The sequence below is a fragment of the Schistocerca piceifrons genome, chromosome 4, assembly GCF_021461385.2.
Source record: "Schistocerca piceifrons isolate TAMUIC-IGC-003096 chromosome 4, iqSchPice1.1, whole genome shotgun sequence".
NCBI classification, from domain to species: domain Eukaryota; kingdom Metazoa; phylum Arthropoda; class Insecta; order Orthoptera; family Acrididae; genus Schistocerca; species Schistocerca piceifrons.
In genome coordinates, this window is record NC_060141.1 from 428,317,121 (window position 1) to 428,334,615 (window position 17,495).

Sequence of the window (17,495 nt, forward strand, 5' to 3'; positions counted from 1 at the left end):
GCCATTAAAATTGATACACCAAGAAGGAATGCAGATGATAAACGGGCATTCATTGGACAAATATATTACACAGAACTGGCATTTGATTACATTTTCACGCAATTTGCGTGCATAATTCCTGAAAAATCAGTACCCAGAACAACCACCTCTGGCCGTAATAACGGCCTTGATACGCCTCGGCATTGAGTCAAACCCATGAAGCTTCAACATGATACCACAGTTCATCAAGAGTAGTGACTGGCGTATTGTGACGAGCCAGTTACCGAGCGAGGTGCCGCAGTGGTTAGCACACTGGACTCGCATTCGGGAGGACGACGGTTCAATCCCGTCTCCAGCCATCCTGATTAAGGTTTTCCGTGATTTTCCTAAATCGTTTCAGGCAAATGCCGGGATGGTTCCTTTGAAAGGGCACGGCCGATTTCCTTCCCAATCCTTCCCTAACCCGAGCTTGCGCTCCGTCTCTAATGACCTCGTTGTCGACGGGACGTTAAACACTAACCACCACCACCACTAACCACCACCACGAGCCAGTTGGTCGGCCACCATTGACCAGACGTTTTCAGTTGGTGAGAGGTCTTGAGAATGTGCTGGCCATGGCAGCAGTCGAACATTTCCTGTATCCAGAAAGGCCCGTACAGAACCTGCAACAACCGGTCGTGCATTATCCTGCTGAAATGTAGGGTTTCGCACGGATCGAATGAAGGGTAGAGCCACGGGTCACAACACATCTGAAATGTAAGGTCCACTGTTCAAAGTGCCGTCAATGCGAACAAGAGGTGACCGAGACGTGTAACCAATGGCACCCCATACCATCACGCGTGGTGATACGCCAGTATGGCGATGACGAATACATGCTTCCAATGTGCGTTCACCGCGATGCCGCCTAACACGGATGCGACCATCATAACGCTGTAAACAGAACCCGTATTCATCCGAAAAAATGACGTTTTGCCATTCGTGCACCCAGGTTCGCCGTTGAGTACACCATCGCGGGCGCTCCTGGCTGTGATGCACCGTCAAGGGTAACCGCAGCCATGGTCTCCCAGCTGACAGCCCATGCTGCTGCAAACGTCGTCGAACTGTTCGTGTAGATGGTTGTTGTCTTTTCAGGGATCGAAACGTGGCTGCACGATCTGTTACAGGCATGCGGATAAGATGCCTGTCATCTCGACTGCTAGTGATACGAGGCCGTTGGGATCCAGTACGGCGTTCCGTATTACCCTCCTGAACCCACCTATTCCGTATACTGCTAACAGTCACTGGATCTCGACCAACGCGAGCAGCAATGTCGCGATACGATAAACCGCAATCGCGATAGGCTACAATCCGACCTTTATCAAAGTCGGAAACGTGATGGTACGCATTTCTCCTCCTTACACGAGGCATCAAAGAAACGTTTCACCAGACACCGCCGGTCAACTGCTGTTTGTGTATGAGAAATCGGTTGGAAACTTTCTTCATGTCAGCACGTTGTAGGTGTAGCCACCGGCGCCAACCTTGTGTAAATGCTCTGAAAAGCTAATCATTTACATATCACAGCATCTTCTTCCTGTCGGTTAAATTTCGCGTCTGTAGCACGTCATCTTCGTGGTGTAGCAATTTTAATGGCCAGTAGTGTACTATTTAAAATTCTCTGCTCATTACATTTTTCAGCTACACTACCTGATCGAAAGTATGTGGACACATGTATGTAATACGGATCTGAAAACTAGATGTCACGAGTGGCAGACCCCCCAGTTTAAAAGGAGGTGGGGAGTACGCCCAGTGTGTTGTCAGTAGAGAAGCAGTAACGGTAGAATCGGTCGGTCGAGACATCACAGTTACTTCGAATGTGGACTACTCGCTGGATGTCATCTAAGTAACAGGTCCACCAGGTTATTTCAGCTCTTCTAAAGCTGCCAGAGTTGATGAAGTGGAAACACGAAGCATCAACCACAGCTAAACGAGACCAGACAGATCTCATGTACTAACAGACGGCTGTCGTTGATGATTGCGGAGGGTGGTTGTCACAAATCGCATGAAATCAGGAGCAGGACTCACTCGTGAGTTCCAAACTGCTACCACCAGTCAATCTAGCACAGCGACTGTGCGTAATGTGTTGAAAATAATGGGATAAAATGATCGAGCAGTTCCTCATGAGCCACAAATTGCTGTAGTCAGTGCTTAGTGACACTGGAGGTGGAGTAAAGAGCGTCCTCACTGCGCAGCGAATACCTAGAAAAGAGTGATTTGGTGTTATGAATGATGGTTATCCGATGGGAGATTTTGGGTTTGGCGAGCGCCTGGAGAACGTTACCTTCCACCAAGCATAATGCCAGCAGTGAGTGGTTGGTTCATCGATTCGGAGAGGGGACCAAACAGCGAGGTCATCGGCCCCCACCAGCAGTGAAGTGCGGAGGAGATGATGTGCTATGGAGAGTGGCCCACCTGAAACCAGTGGCGCACCTGCGGGATGAGTTAGAACGTCAGCTTCGCTCCAGACCCCAGCGTCCGACACCATAAACCTCGGGCATGGATGTGTGTGATGTCCTTAGGTTAGTTATGTTTAAGTAGTTCTAAGTTATAGGGAACTGGTGATCTCAGAAGTTAAGTCCCCTAGTGCTCAGAGCCACTTGCACCTACATGAAATGAGAACTTTGTGGATAATTAAAGTAAAGATTTCGTTAACAGCGACAAGAGAGAACCAAAAAAACTGATGTTGACATACAGTTAACAAAGTTGAAGTGAGAATAGTCCTGGGAACTGGTGTCATACGCATTATCTAATCGCATGTAAATTCGTAATAATTTGTGTTATTTTCTTTCTGTCATTGTCATTTCTTAAGTATTCCTCTGCGTTATTTATTAAGACAGACCTAGAAAAGACGATGTGACTTGGTCCTCAGCAAAAAAACAGTATGTGTCAGCTGTTATTTGTATGATTTTGTCTTTACGATTCCTTGTGAGCAAAAAATGTTTGTAGATTCCAGCCTGACAAACGGTTAATGAAACATGCCAGTTTGAGTGTCTGCAAGATCGTAGCTTTAAGCAGTTTCCCAAGTTTCCCCAGTCGGTCGGTTGAGCCTGTGACCACCCTGTTTTGTACACCCCAACGTGTACTGGCACGTTTGGGACCTAAACATTCGAGTAGTATCTTCAATTTTAAAAACCTATCAGTTTCATAGATAGACTGTACTTCCCCTACACCCTATTAGTAACTGAAGCCTGACGACTGGTTTGCCCAAGGCTGATCTTGTTTGACCGTTATATTTCGGACGCACTGCTACTCTCAGAAAATTGTTTTATTGATTCACATTATGAAGTAAATTATGTCAAAGTGTACTCAAAGACAACTATAATTTTACAGTTCAGAAAGTGCACAAATATGTTTACTCTGACACTCAGAGCTAATTATCCATTTTTAAATTACTATGACATCTTGTCGATATCTAGCAGAATATTTATGCATTTGAACATTATCAGATAGCGCTTGCTAATAGTTAACCGCGCCACGCACAAAAAAATGAGAATGTATTTTCTCTTTGTTTCCCGTTATTGTGGACGTAACTATACAGGGTGTCCCAAACGGTAGCTTACAACGTCAGTGTCATATAACTCGACTTGTAATTAACTTGGAGGAAAAAGTAAATTTTGTGTGATGCACTAAATCAAAAAAAACTTTTTTTTTTGCTTCTTTAATCAAGTTCTACAGGCGCTCCACTTGTGGCATGTACAGTATCTAGTCGCTATTCCAACTGGGTCAAAACCCGTCGTAACATGTCAACGTCAGCCGTCTCGATAGCAGCCGTTATTCTTGCCTTCAGCACTTTTTGGCTTGCCATTTTCTTTGATTTCCCATAACAATTACAGTATGTGTGGAAACAGATGAAGACGCTTTCGGAATACACCGTGCACTATCGTGCGAGCGGTTCGTAATACTTTTAAAGCCTGTCAAACAGATTACTGTAACGAACGCTGCAAACCTATCGAATTCTCTCCGTATCTTTGGCCATTTTCCTTGGTGTGTCTACATGGTGCTTCAAATTCACACTCCCTGTTTCCATGAAGTTTCTGTTCCACTTTCTTACGTATGGCGGAGAGGATGATGGTTTCCCGATCGCGTCCTGAAATTTCTCTAAACTTCTGTGTATGACTTCGTTTCAATAAAACAGTCAACAAACTGTGCCTTTTACTGTGCACAGTCTATTCTTTTGATTCATTTATGATGCTGCAACCACACTGCAACAACAAAGAAAAAAACAATTTTTCGGTTATGTGCTCTTGACACTTGAGAAGGCAAAACATTTATTCATTACAATACACAAAAATGCTTTTTGTGTTGGTGTACGAGGCTAACTTCACCTTTCTTCTCCTCTAAGTTAAGTACAAGTCGTATTATGTGACATTTAAGTTTGTCAAGTACCTTTCGGTCACCGTTATATTAGATGCTATCGATTTAGTATGTTATGAAACGATGTGAACTGTGGGTGAAGTCGTAACGACTTAATCGCGCAAAAGAGTAAAGAAGAAACGTAATTATGAGTAAAAGAAAAAAAACGATAATTTATACGGATGCGCGGTGTTTATCCTTTCGGAGATGTCCGAAAGGACAGACACCACGCATTCACATAATCGATTCGCCTCGATGGGCAGCGAATCCACCTTCTTCAGTGCACAAATACACTCCTGGAAATTGAAATAAGAACACCGTGAATTCATTGTCCCAGGAAGGGGAAACTTTATTGACACATTCCTGGGGTCAGATACATCACATGATCACACTGACAGAACCACAGACACATAGACACAGGCAACAGAGCATGCACAATGTCGGCACTAGTACAGTGTATATCCACCTTTCGCAGCAATGCAGGCTGCTATTCTCCCATGGAGACGATCGTAGAGATGCTGGATGTAGTCCTGTGGAACGGCTTGTCATGCCATTTCCACCTGGCGCCTCAGTTGGACCAGCGTTCGTGCTGGACGTGCAGACCGCGTGAGACGACGCTTCATCCAGTCCCAAACATGCTCAATGGGGGACAGATCCGGAGATCTTGCTGGACAGGGTAGTTGACTTACACCTTCTAGAGCACGTTGGGTGGCACGGGATACATGCGGACGTGCATTGTCCTGTTGGAACAGCAAGTTCCCTTGCCGGTCTAGGAATGGTAGAACGATGGGTTCGATGACGGTTTGGATGTACCGTGCACTATTCAGAGTCCCCTCGACGATCACCAGTGGTGTACGGCCAGTGTAGGAGATCGCTCCCCACACCATGATGCCGGGTGTTGGCCCTGTGTGCCTCGGTCGTATGCAGTCCTGATTGTGGCGCTCACCTGCACGGCGCCAAACACGCATACGACCATCATTGGCACCAAGGCAGAAGCGACTCTCATCGCTGAAGACGACACGTCTCCATTCGTCCCTCCATTCACGCCTGTCGCGACACCACTGGAGGCGGGCTGCACGATGTTGGGGCGTGAGCGGAAGACGGCCTAACGGTGTGCGGGACCGTAGCCCAGCTTCATGGAGACGGTTGCGAATGGTCCTCGCCGATACCCCAGGAGCAACAGTGTCCCTAATTTGCTGGGAAGTGGCGGTGCGGTCCCCTACGGCACTGCGTAGGATCCTACGGTCTTGACGTGCATCCGTGCGTCGCTGCGGCCCGGTCCCAGGTCGACGGGCACGTGCACCTTCCGCCGACCACTGGCGACAACATCGATGTACTGTGGAGACCTCACGCCCCACGTGTTGAGCAATTCGGCGGTACGTCCACCCGGCCTCCCGCATGCCCACTATACGCCCTCGCTCAAAGTCCGTCAACTGCACATACGGTTCACGTCCACGCTGTCGCGGCATGCTACCAGTGTTAAAGACTGCGATGGAGCTCCGTATGCCACGGCAAACTGGCTGACACTGACGGCGGCGGTGCACAAATGCTGCGCAGCTAGCGCCATTCGACGGCCAACACCGCGGTTCCTGGTGTGTCCGCTGTGCCGTGCGTGTGATCATTGCTTGTACAGCCCTCTCGCAGTGTCCGGAGCAAGTATGGTGGGTCTGACACACCGGTGTCAATGTTCTTTTTTCCATTTCCAGGAGTGTACAAAGGTTGCAACTTTAATAGTGGTAACTATTTATTTACAGCTCGTATAAAATAGATAAGTGTTACAAAGTTTTACTGACCTTCAAAGTAGTCACCAGTATTGTGTGTAACCCGTTGTAAGCGATGTGGAAGTCGTAGGATACTCTTAGCAGTGCCAGTTGTGTTGACAGTTCGAGCGGCACGGTCTATTGCCCGACGAATTTGTAGCAGTTCTGAAGCAAATGCCGTGAAGTGTTTCCTTCAGTTTAGAAACCGAGTAGAACTTACGATGGATTAATTCAGGGGAGTACAGTAGGTGGTATAGCATTTAGCAGCCCCACCAATCAAACAAACCAGTAACAGCTTGCACTGTCCGTGTTTGAGCATTGTCCTGCAAAATGATGGTCAGGTCCTGCAGAAAGTGTCATCGCTTCTGTCTCTATGCTGTTCGTTTTTGGAACAACCTACGACCTGACGAAAACGTCTAAGCTTATCATCCAATTATTGTGGTCAACAATCTGTCAACCGGTCTGGAAACTATCTTAACCTATTTTCCATAACTTATAAAGCGAATGCGGGGAAATTAACAACGGCACTGAGCTGCATAATGCTGAAAGGAAGAATGTGTTTACACGCAATCTTAGGTGATTGTTTATATGTTTTTAGATCTTCCTCGATTCGATGAAAAGCACGGCGCAACTATGTTTCTTTGGGCAACATGCAGTGTGTTTTCAATTTGCCCCAGATGTTTTTCGATGTTGTTGCACTGTAATCAGTGGGTCTATTTTATTAATTGTACTAGGCAACTTGCATGTAAGACACACACACACACACACACACACACACACACACACACACACACACACACAGAAGATGTTTCAAAGTCTTTGCACCAAACGTGTAGGATTCATAGATCACGTTATGGGGAGCAACTGTGGTTACAGACAAAATGTTCACTGCGTTGCGGTGGAGCCGTAATGTATGTAATTTTAAGGGAATGACGAGCACTGACTTCTTTGCAGGGGCGCAACGGCAAATGAAGGACGAGTGGCCGTCCCGAGTGGAGTCGGCGGTTCCCATGGCGCCGCTCGCTCTCAGCCACGACCACTTTGGTGAGTGACGTCACACGACGGACTTTGCAGCTGGCACTGGCGCTGTGCTAGCATACAGTCTCAAGCTCGTCGGGGCATTAATGCGTACAGTTCAAGAATCTTACCCGGTGGTCCACCGCTGCCTCTTACTTTCAAAGTTCACTATCGTTTATCAGCACAGATGGAACAAAAATATGAATCGTGCTGCCACTAAAATAGTTTGGCTTCGAAATAAGATAGCTCGCATGAAGAAATTAAGTGTGAATTTGAACTGAATACCGTTTAAAGAAGTAACTAATATTAATAGATATCATTCAGTAAATTTTAATATCATTAGCACGCCCTTCGGATAATGTTTATGATAAGTATTGTTTCGAATTTACACCAGTGTTCTTCTCTGTCTTCTATTGGGACTCCAAGCTTCGGTGGAACATCAATGAACGCATTGTAATGTCTTCTTAAAGCTAAATACTTTTGACAAACGCTTGGTTTTTTATATTGTCAGTTCCAGAGTTTTTTTCACTATGAAGCTCTTATTTCGTTTCAACACTGCATTTCGAATTTAAAATCAAATTTTTCCCGGTGGTATAATGTTTCTATTACAAATAACTGTGGCCACAGTAAATAGATCTTGCAAACTGTCCATAAGTTATAAATTTGCTGGTGTGATGTGTTTTACGTTTGGCTCGGTAATGACTTAATCCCATCTCTCAATACACCATTCTGTGCAACGGAGCACATATGGATCACACTGTACGCTTCTCAACTTACACTTCATCAGCTACCAATTAAGCTATCTGTAATAAAAAGACAAAAACAAAGCAAACCAAAAAAAGGCTTGCAAAGTCTAGACCGCATCTTCCTCGAGCTGCCTGTAAGAATGGATAAAAAACTAAGACGGGTGGAACAACGATGTCCGTGCCACGAAAAATCCGTCAGCGATGAGTTGGGTCTACATCACGACGAGAGGAATGCGCCATGTAGTCTACTTTCTAGTCAGAGGCACTTAAGTAACCTGGAACGAGTGGGTTAGTCACGCTTTCACTGTTACTCCACAATTGTGTCAGGAGATTTGTTGTTCAGTTCACTTGGCCTGTGACATTATAATAGATTATGGGCAGACGTGAACTCATGCGACGTAGATACCATGATTTTTTTTTTACAAATTTGTATAAATCAGCTTTAGGTGTAATAGGGAATCAGTTTCACATATTAATCTTTCATAGCCCTTACAAAAGTCGGATTATTATGACCACTTGCAAGTACAGAGAGTAACCCTCGTCCCCAGCACACATGGCAGCTAAACGAAATGAGTGCATCCAATAAAATTCTGAACGGTCTCCACAGATAGTTGAGCCATGTCATTGGAAGTATTTCCCTACAGGCGTTGACAAGTGCGTGGCAGAGAATTCACTTAGCGAAGGCGTTGATTGAGTTGGTCCATCAAATATTCATTCCGAGTAGTTTGGGGCCAGAAATGAACTTTGAGGTCCTTAACGAGGTCATTTATCCATTTTACAATAGTTTCCTCAGTCTGACAAGGCGTTTAAAGATTTCATGATATACAGGCGAATGATAGTGGATTAATTTATAACTAAATCCATAAAGAGTGTGATCCTGTGTTCTACATGAATAACGCTTCTTCAGACTGGCCGTGATACATTATTAGATCATAACGCTGTCCCCATAGCATTCTCACAATTGCAGCGAACTGTTTACTCTCCGTCGTTGTCCGTCCGAAGTCCATCGATCTTATGAAGCCGAAAGTGTGACTCGCTGGAGGAGGTTATCTGTAGTTAATCAGCAGCTTCTAGTTACAATTATGTGGAGCAAAACCCTTTCTGCCGCCACATCGTCGTTAGCGCGGGTGAACCACAATTCGTCCCCTTCAGAACAGGGGTCGTTAAACTGTTGTCGTAAGCACAATTCTAGCTGCGCCTTACTTTATTTGGTCGGCGAGCCTTCCTATCTGATTTTCTAATAGGAAATCAATGGCGCCAGGAATACTATTCAAAATGGCTACATTAGTTCACTCGTGAGACGCTTTTAAAACAGACGTATTTGAACAGTTCACACACATCGCCCTTTCAGAGATACCGACGCAGTAACATGAGATAAAAAGTCGTTACAGAACTATGCGAATACCTTTAGTTCACTGATTTTATAGGAAAGCCTTGACACGGCGTGTTTCAAAACAAATTATTCCTTGTGTAATTGATCGTTTTTGTTGTTCATCTGAGAATGTTTATTGAAACGCAATATGTCTATGAAAAATAAAATAAAAATTTGTAACAAAACTTGCATACTTACATTGATTATTGAGAGCTACGTACTTGATGCGAGGGAGCTTTTATCGTCATTATGCCTAATTCGCTCTTTTCTCATTCGTCGCTTCGAACCACTTGTGAACAATGTTCGTGGTAGTCTCATTTCCTGTCGTGGAAATGGCGTAGACGTTAGAAAATGGACTGTTGCTAATACACATCACGTTATGGTCGTGGCCGACAAAACACAGCTCCATGTGTCGCCTTATTTTTCGTGGAAGAAAGAGACTCAAGGGTTATGTGTCATTGGTGAATATCTTGGCCTAAAAGATGTGTTTTCCGCGACGACAAAAATTTTCACTTCGTATTCATGTAAATCGAATTTGGCTTGTTTTACGTTAACTTTGGCCGACAAAGGATCACACGGCGCAGCGGCCGAATGGATACGTACATCATTGCGATTACTAGTGCAACTACGATGTCTGATCCACTCATCGAGTCGGCTCGAGAACGTTTTACCACAGAAAAGGTCACTCATAAGATGAATAGTTCCTCACTACAATCCGTGGACTGAATAAGAGTTACCGTAAAAATGACGATCAACAGTCTTGACACAGAGGTGGGAAATAGCAAGGTAAGCATTGTGACACCGTGGGGGCTGCAGTAACAGAAGAACTCGTCAATAGTATTCATGTGTCTATCGAACAAGCAAATGTTAATATTTTAAATGAAATAAACGCAAAGTAATGCATTAAAAATAAGGAACTGATAGTATTATATTGCGTCTTCACCCCTGAAATAAGTAATATGAATAAAAAGTAAAAGAATACGGTATGAAGTAACGAACTGAACAAATAAAGCCATTAACTAAATCAAGTGGCTAATTCTCCCACTCCGAGAAAACGTGACACCGATCTCTAGTGCATACTGTTACAGATTATTGTTTGACTATCTAAAATATATATATATATATATATATATATATATATATATATATATATATATATATACATATCGAAAAACGTGGCAGAGAATTCACTTGCTGCTGAGGGTCTCCATCAAGAATTTTTCGGTGTCGGGATAAATGAAGCATCTTATTTCTTATTGTAGATTATATCGCAATGTGAATGCATTTTGTAGAATGTGCGACGGTTCGTCTAGGTAAAAGAAAGTAGTAAGTTTTGCACCATGAAGCAGGAGTCTGATTTTTATCAAATTACGCGGAGATGGGGTGTTAGATGGATAAGCTTTCATTACATTCGGAACTGATATCCATCGTCAACGTCAGTTGAGCTATGGCCCACACGGACACGAATACACTCTTGCACTCATTGTGGCATGGAAGCAAACAGCCTAGACTGCCATCTGAGGCATTTCTGCAGTGCCTGAAACAAATGTTGTCTCAAGTACTGAAGATTGTTGGCTGGTAGGTAATACGAAAGCGTACGTCTTTCCATTCCGCTCTAGACATTTTCTATTGTTGAAGAATCTGGGGAATAGGCAGACCAGTCAACGGTGCATACATATGTCAAGGTGCTTGTGGTATAAACTACAGTCTAAACTTTTGCGTTAGTTTGCTGAAATATGTCATATGGTATCGCAGTCATGATGGGTATGACAAGTTTTACCATTGTTGCCACAGACTGGTGAGCATTTAGCCTCCCTTCATCACTTTTGTTGTCATATCCAGTAGCTCCACAGCGACATATACCACAAATATGGAAGTACCGACGTATCGGTTTGGTAGTGTTCGTTCTAGGTGATCACGGTGTAACACCTTCGATTCTGGTCACTGAATGAGGTGCCGCATAGCTGTGCACGTGCTGGTTGAAAGGCTATTGGGCGGAAAAGGAACAGAGGAGCCGCAAGGCACGCGTAATGGGCCGTGCGTTGGCGTGCGTGCGGCTGCGCGAGCCAGCCAGGGCGCGCAGAGCGGCCGGCGGTGCGTGCAGAACGCGAGAAGGCCGCGTGCGTAACGCGATACGCGCGCCTCGCACGACACGACCGGACCACCAGCGGCGGCGCGCACACAGCCCGCGCTCCTTTGTACTCCTCCGCCTGCACCGCGTTAACCCCGCACTAACGTGACCACTGACTATTCACAGTTACAGTTATTCACTCTTTTCCTTCAGTCACGATTATTTTAAACTGCCACTAGCGATTTCGACAATTACAAAGACGGGAAAACTCGTTAATGAGCATTTTAATATTTTCCTGGAGTAATAACTGATTCGGAATATTTCGAGAGTGTTGCCACATAAACGTTATTTCTTCTATGCGGTATGAAAATGGTGAATTTTTAGCGTCGATTTTATCTTCTTGGCACTCACTTGTGAAATAAGCACCTGAAATTCGTTTGGCGAAGAATTTAACAACGATAACGGTTCAAATGGCTCTGAGCACTATGGGACTTAACATCTGAGGTCATCAGTCCCGTAGAACTTAGAACTACTTAAACCTAACTAACCTATGGACATCACACACATCCATGCCCGAGGCAGGATTCGAACCTGCGACCGTAGCAGCAGCGCGGTTCCGGACTGAAGCGCCTAGAACCGCTCGGCCACAACGGCCGGCTAACGACGATAATGGTTCCAGCCGGACAAATTACGGAATCCGGTGCTTTCTGTAATAATCTCGCAATGACTCTACAGTGGAGCTCATAATGAGACATTTGTGAATCGACCGCGTGATCACAGATTCAATTCAGGCACACTCTTTGAGCCGATCGACGTCTCTGACGCTTGTTTATCTGTGGCCACATACGCAGAAGTGCGTTTAGAACGGCTGGCTCTGAAGATGGCCGAAAAGCATACGACCGAAGTATTAGAAAAAAAAAAAAGGGTTGATGAGGCACCCCTTCCGAACTTCAACGAATCCAACTTGCTCATCTTTGGGAATGTTTGGGACCAGTTGCGTCGTGTACCGTTCTTCTCTCATCTGGTTGTGTAATGTCGTATGGGGTTTAACAGTGTAAAAAAAAGAAAAAAAAACGGATACTGAAACGCGTTAGTACGCCGGTTCCGGGATACGGGGAGGCGATCCTGCCCCATATGGTTTACAGGCGGTTTCTACATCTACATCTACATCTAGATGATTACTCTGCGATTCACATTTAAGTGGTTGGCAGAGGGTTCATCGAACCACAATCATACTATCTCCCTACCTATGTAGGTTGGTCTCAACAAAATATTTTCGCATTCGGAAGAGAAAGTTGATGACTGAAATTTCGTAAATGGATCTCGCCGCGACGAAAAACGTCTTTGCTTTAATGACTTCCATTCCAACTCGCGTATCATATCTGCCACACTTCTCCCCTATTACGTGATAATACAAAACACGCTGCCCTTTTTTGCACCCTTTCGATGTCCTCCGTCAATCCCACCTGGTAAGGATCCCACACCGCGCACCAATATTCTAACAGAGGACGAACGAGTATAGCGTAAGCTGTCTCTTTAGTGGACTTGTTGCATCTTCTCACCTCCACTTAGCTACACACCGGCCTGGTATCCACGTTGCACGTCAACAAACATCTTGAAAACGTTCTCATCCTTGAGTATGAGATTTACTCTAGAAGCAGACAGAAGGATACACAGATTCCGTCCCTGGGAAGCAGTGACGTCAGAACGCCATCCGGCCACCACCTACCACTGACAGTGCCTCAACGAGCATAATAACACTGACGACGTACTAGAACGGTGGAAAGGCAAAAAGACGAAAGAGAAGAAAATAGAAAACTTCAAATGCTGCATCCAGTAACAAGAGACACCCAGGTTCTGACGAAGAGATCGGTGGGTGGTGGTGTAGGAGGGAGGAGGAAAGGGGGGCGCAAGTCATTCATTTACAAAACAGTTCGGAGATTCCACCAGCTCTTTATGGGTTCACTTTATGCTAGTCGGTACCCATTACACGTTCCGCCTTTCTCCAGACAGTAGGCCTGTCTGTGTCGCGGCGCAGGATGAGAGTTAGGTTTGTGAAAAAAATTTTAGTGGGGTGGAGGTCAGCAGCTTTCCCCCGCCCTAATGAGGAGTACGCCCGTGCCCTATAAGAATATTGGACAAGAATTATAACAGCCCTTTAAATTAAAATGCTTAAAATTTCAATGATTAACAGGTTAACACTGATAAGAAGAAAAGTCATTTTAAAAATTCAAATATTGGATAAAAATCGTATATATGTCGAAATAAATTTTCGAAATTCAAATTAAAATATTTGATGACTTGAACGAAAGAAACAGATTATATTGGACTCCAGACAATCCGACTGCCCTTTAACCCCCCCCCCCCCCCCCCCAGAGAATTAACACCTATGCCTTAGAAGCTGAATACTCAAAGTCGTAAAAGGAACATTTAATTTCATTTTAAAATTTTACTTTGTAACAACTTGTAGAGCAAACGCAGCGTGTTCACAAACAGTCTGAAAAGCTGAGGGTATTATAGGATAGGTTGTGGCGAGAAATATTAGTCAAAAAAATCGGTATGTTGCACAGTTTCCGACTATTAACCAACCTGGCCGTTGTGCACATAAATTCAAGCGGACCGTCAGAGAGGGTGTCACCAAACGTAGCCTACGTTTGGTTCCCTAAACGAAAAACAAACAGGAGAGAGATACAAAAATTGGATATGGGGAGATACTAAGAATCGAACCCGAGCCAACGGCTGAGCCGTCTCCTGCGCTATTATCTACGCTACGAAAAAACTAACACTGTTTGTATCCGGCGGGCCTCTTGAATTTGCCCGCACAGTTGCCTGATTGGCTAACTTTAAGGCTAATTAACTCGGAAATGGCGCAACTTGGCGAATTCCTTTCTTAACAATTATTCCTCAGCACAACCTACGTTGTAACACACTTAGCTTTTCAGACTTTTTCTGACTGCCCTGTATATATAAATTTAAACATTGCTGATAATAAATATTGTTTGTGAAAGTTAAAGTGGAAACAGTAAACACTCTAGTTCCAAAACACGGATTTGCATGTCTAAAAGCCAGTTCCAACGAATCGATACTTTTTGTTTTAATTTTAAAATATTGTTATCAGGAAATTATAAATTACCGTTTGTGGACACTGAACGACGTACGCAAAGAACTGGAAGTCGAGTTTTAAGGAACGCTTTGAAATTGAACGAGAGCGGGCGAAAGCAATGAACGAAGAGAAGTACATTTCGGTACTGGACGAAGAACTGTGGGACTGGAACGACGAACGTGTGACAGTCGGAAAATGAACGAGATGAAGGTGGGAACAAGCAACAAATGACAACACGAATAAAACGAGACAGACAGAACGAGTCAGACCTTAGAAGGCGTCCCTCGATCAATCCGTTCAATTAAGTGAACCGTTCTTATGGAGCCATCCCATCGATTACGAGCCATCCAGACAGTTACTGACGTTTTTCTAATTTCACTTACACCATGATCAGTCCAAAGACGTCGTCACACACGGAACACACGTAGTAGCAGAAGAGCTGCTGGTCATGAACTCCAGAATCTTTTGGGCGTGAATAGTGCCCTGTGACTCCCGCTTGCAAAAACGGTAAAAAGTCGAATCCAAAGAATTACATAATAATGTCACTGACGTCCGTCTGTTGCGGTATTCTAGAGCGCATTTTGGCTTGCCTGGAGGGAAACAATTTTCTCTCCAAGTTTCAGTACGTCAAATGAGTTGAAACAATCTTGAGTTAAAGAGAAAAAGGACATTCTTCCAGGAGTGCACCTTCGTGAAAAATTTGAGAAAGCTGATAGCCCAACCGATCAGAGAGTTTATAAACAACTTGAGTATTTTAGTCAGAATTTTGATGCTGTACTGGATACTTCTGAAGGAGAAAATTTGTTGTTCAGGAAACCGAGTTCATTTCTACCCATAACTCTTTAGCAGAATTATGAAAATGTGTGTATGTTAGTACCTTTTAAACGGGAAACAGCCCCATCGAGTGGAATGCATAGTGAAAACTAGAATTATAGCGCTAATATGAACCTATCAACGTTTGAGTTGTAGGAATATCTACGTAGTACGTAAGCATTTCAATACGTTTTCGTATAAATCCTTTCAGAAAGGAAGTCTCCATTGCTCAGAAACGTGCCTTAAGTGTAATGAGTCGTGCTCCCCCATGATCATCTTGTAGATGTATGGTTCAAGAATTAGACATTCCGACTACCTCTTCACCGTATGATTATTCCCTCATGAAGGTTTACGTAAATGACCCACTTCATTTCAAAAGGAACTGTATTATACGTAATTACCATATCAGAAAGACATGACAATCATTATTCTACACTAAGGTTGTATTTAACACAAGAATGGATAAAAATCCTTCCACCCAAAATTTTGATATATAGTGCCGCAGACAGCAAATTTAAATTTCAAAATATAATGAAAAAGTTGTTCTTTGCCAACTCCTTCTATTCCGCAGAAAAATTTATATTTCTATAATACGTAAGAGGTGATGGGTAGGAATCACTAATTCACATCTGTATTACGAAAATGAAAGAAAAAGTTGTAAATTGTCAGCACTGAGCGATGTTTATATACGTATGTGTAATACGAACGTAAAATAACTCGATCCACATCAGTACGATTACTCGTAGAAATGATCCATGGAACACGCAACTAAGTAACTTAATAGGCATTTCTCAAAGATAGGAGGAACTGTACTCAATGGAACAATATAGAAGAAAATTAAGGGGCAGCCAAACATTAAATTATTGTAAATATTTGGCGTAGTAGGTACGTAAATGATACAGTGTGTATAAGATGGGAAGAGGTGGTAACCAGCAGGTGGAAGTCTGACGACACTAGAAATAGGAAAGGAAAAGAAAAGAATAAAGATTGGCGTACTCTTTCACGTGTCTCAGACGTGACTCACACATATTTCCTCTTCTTGTAGTTTACATCCAGCTTATCTTTTACATCTTAAGGAGAGTATGTTTTTATTAGAAATTTCCATGAAACTTAGATTTTTTTTCTTGATGAGTATGAAAGCAGAGTCGTTATTACAGACTAAGCACAAATCAGTTCGCGTGCAGCTGCAGGTGTGGACCAACCGTGACGGTTGAAAGGAAGCACCGTGACATTCTCCCGGAGAGCTTTACACAAATCACCGAGATCAGGAAACTTGAATCGAGATGATCGGACCAAGAATCCAAAATATCTCATCCTAATGTCCCGAAATGATTCACTTAGTCTGCTGGTGCACTCCTTTATTCCAATGTTCAGCGATACCAGAAGTTTTTAAGGATAACGCACAAGATACTTCTTTTTAGCATCTTATAATTAGATCGACAAGAATTACTGAGCATTCGTTAACTAACACAGCAATATTTAAAATAGAAATATTTACACAGACTTGAAGACCAGAAAGAAATTTACGGAATGGATCTCCCACTCAGCAGCGGAATGTGCTTTGTAATGAATCTTTCGTATGGAATGAAGCTGGGTGCTGGATGGGACACGAGGTCAGATTTTGTCTGGCAATGTCTTTATGAACTGAGTTTTCCAAACACGACTCACTATACTATTCAGTTCTTTAATCTGCCTTGAAAGTTCCATGACAGATGGACATCATATCCTATAAGATAATATTTATTTATTTATTTATTCGTTCTGCACTGTAGGCTGTTACCTTTCGTTCTGCAATAGACCTTTTTTCTTTTCTACGACACTGTTCCTACATTCACGTGACTTTTAATAGTAACGACATCACACTTGCATACTGAGCAGTTATTACTAGTACGATAACTATTCCTGTTAAAAGAAACTATTTTACGGGAATCTACTGGGAGATCATGGGCGCCTGTCGCCTCATGTAGAATATCGTTCTGGTCGAGTACGTTAAGCAGGGCATGGTTCCCCCAAACATTACCGGATTCCGTAGATCGAACGAGCTACTGTAGTGATTGACTTATATTTGGGTGGAGAGGGGTTCGAATTCCGGTAGGGCATTCAAGATTTATAGTTTATGTTTTTGCACAAAATCGATTATGTCGAATGTAAAAATGATTTTTTTGAAAAAGGTCGCGACTACTTTCCTTCACCATCCTTGTAATCTCCAATACCTCTGCATCTTATAATGGCCTTGTTTTCTAAC

The 17,495-nt window shown here is 43.6% G+C and overlaps 1 protein-coding gene across 1 annotated transcript in view; it reads left to right on the plus strand.

Moving 5' to 3' along the window:
• LOC124795895 (paired box protein Pax-1-like) overlaps positions 1-17,495 on the plus strand; it is a 318,684-nt gene that overhangs the window by 128,439 nt on the left and 172,750 nt on the right. Inside the window, exon 2 of the mRNA XM_047259975.1 lies at positions 7,083-7,172. Coding sequence (XP_047115931.1) covers positions 7,083-7,172 — 90 coding nt within the window. The remainder of the gene's footprint in view (positions 1-7,082; positions 7,173-17,495) is intronic.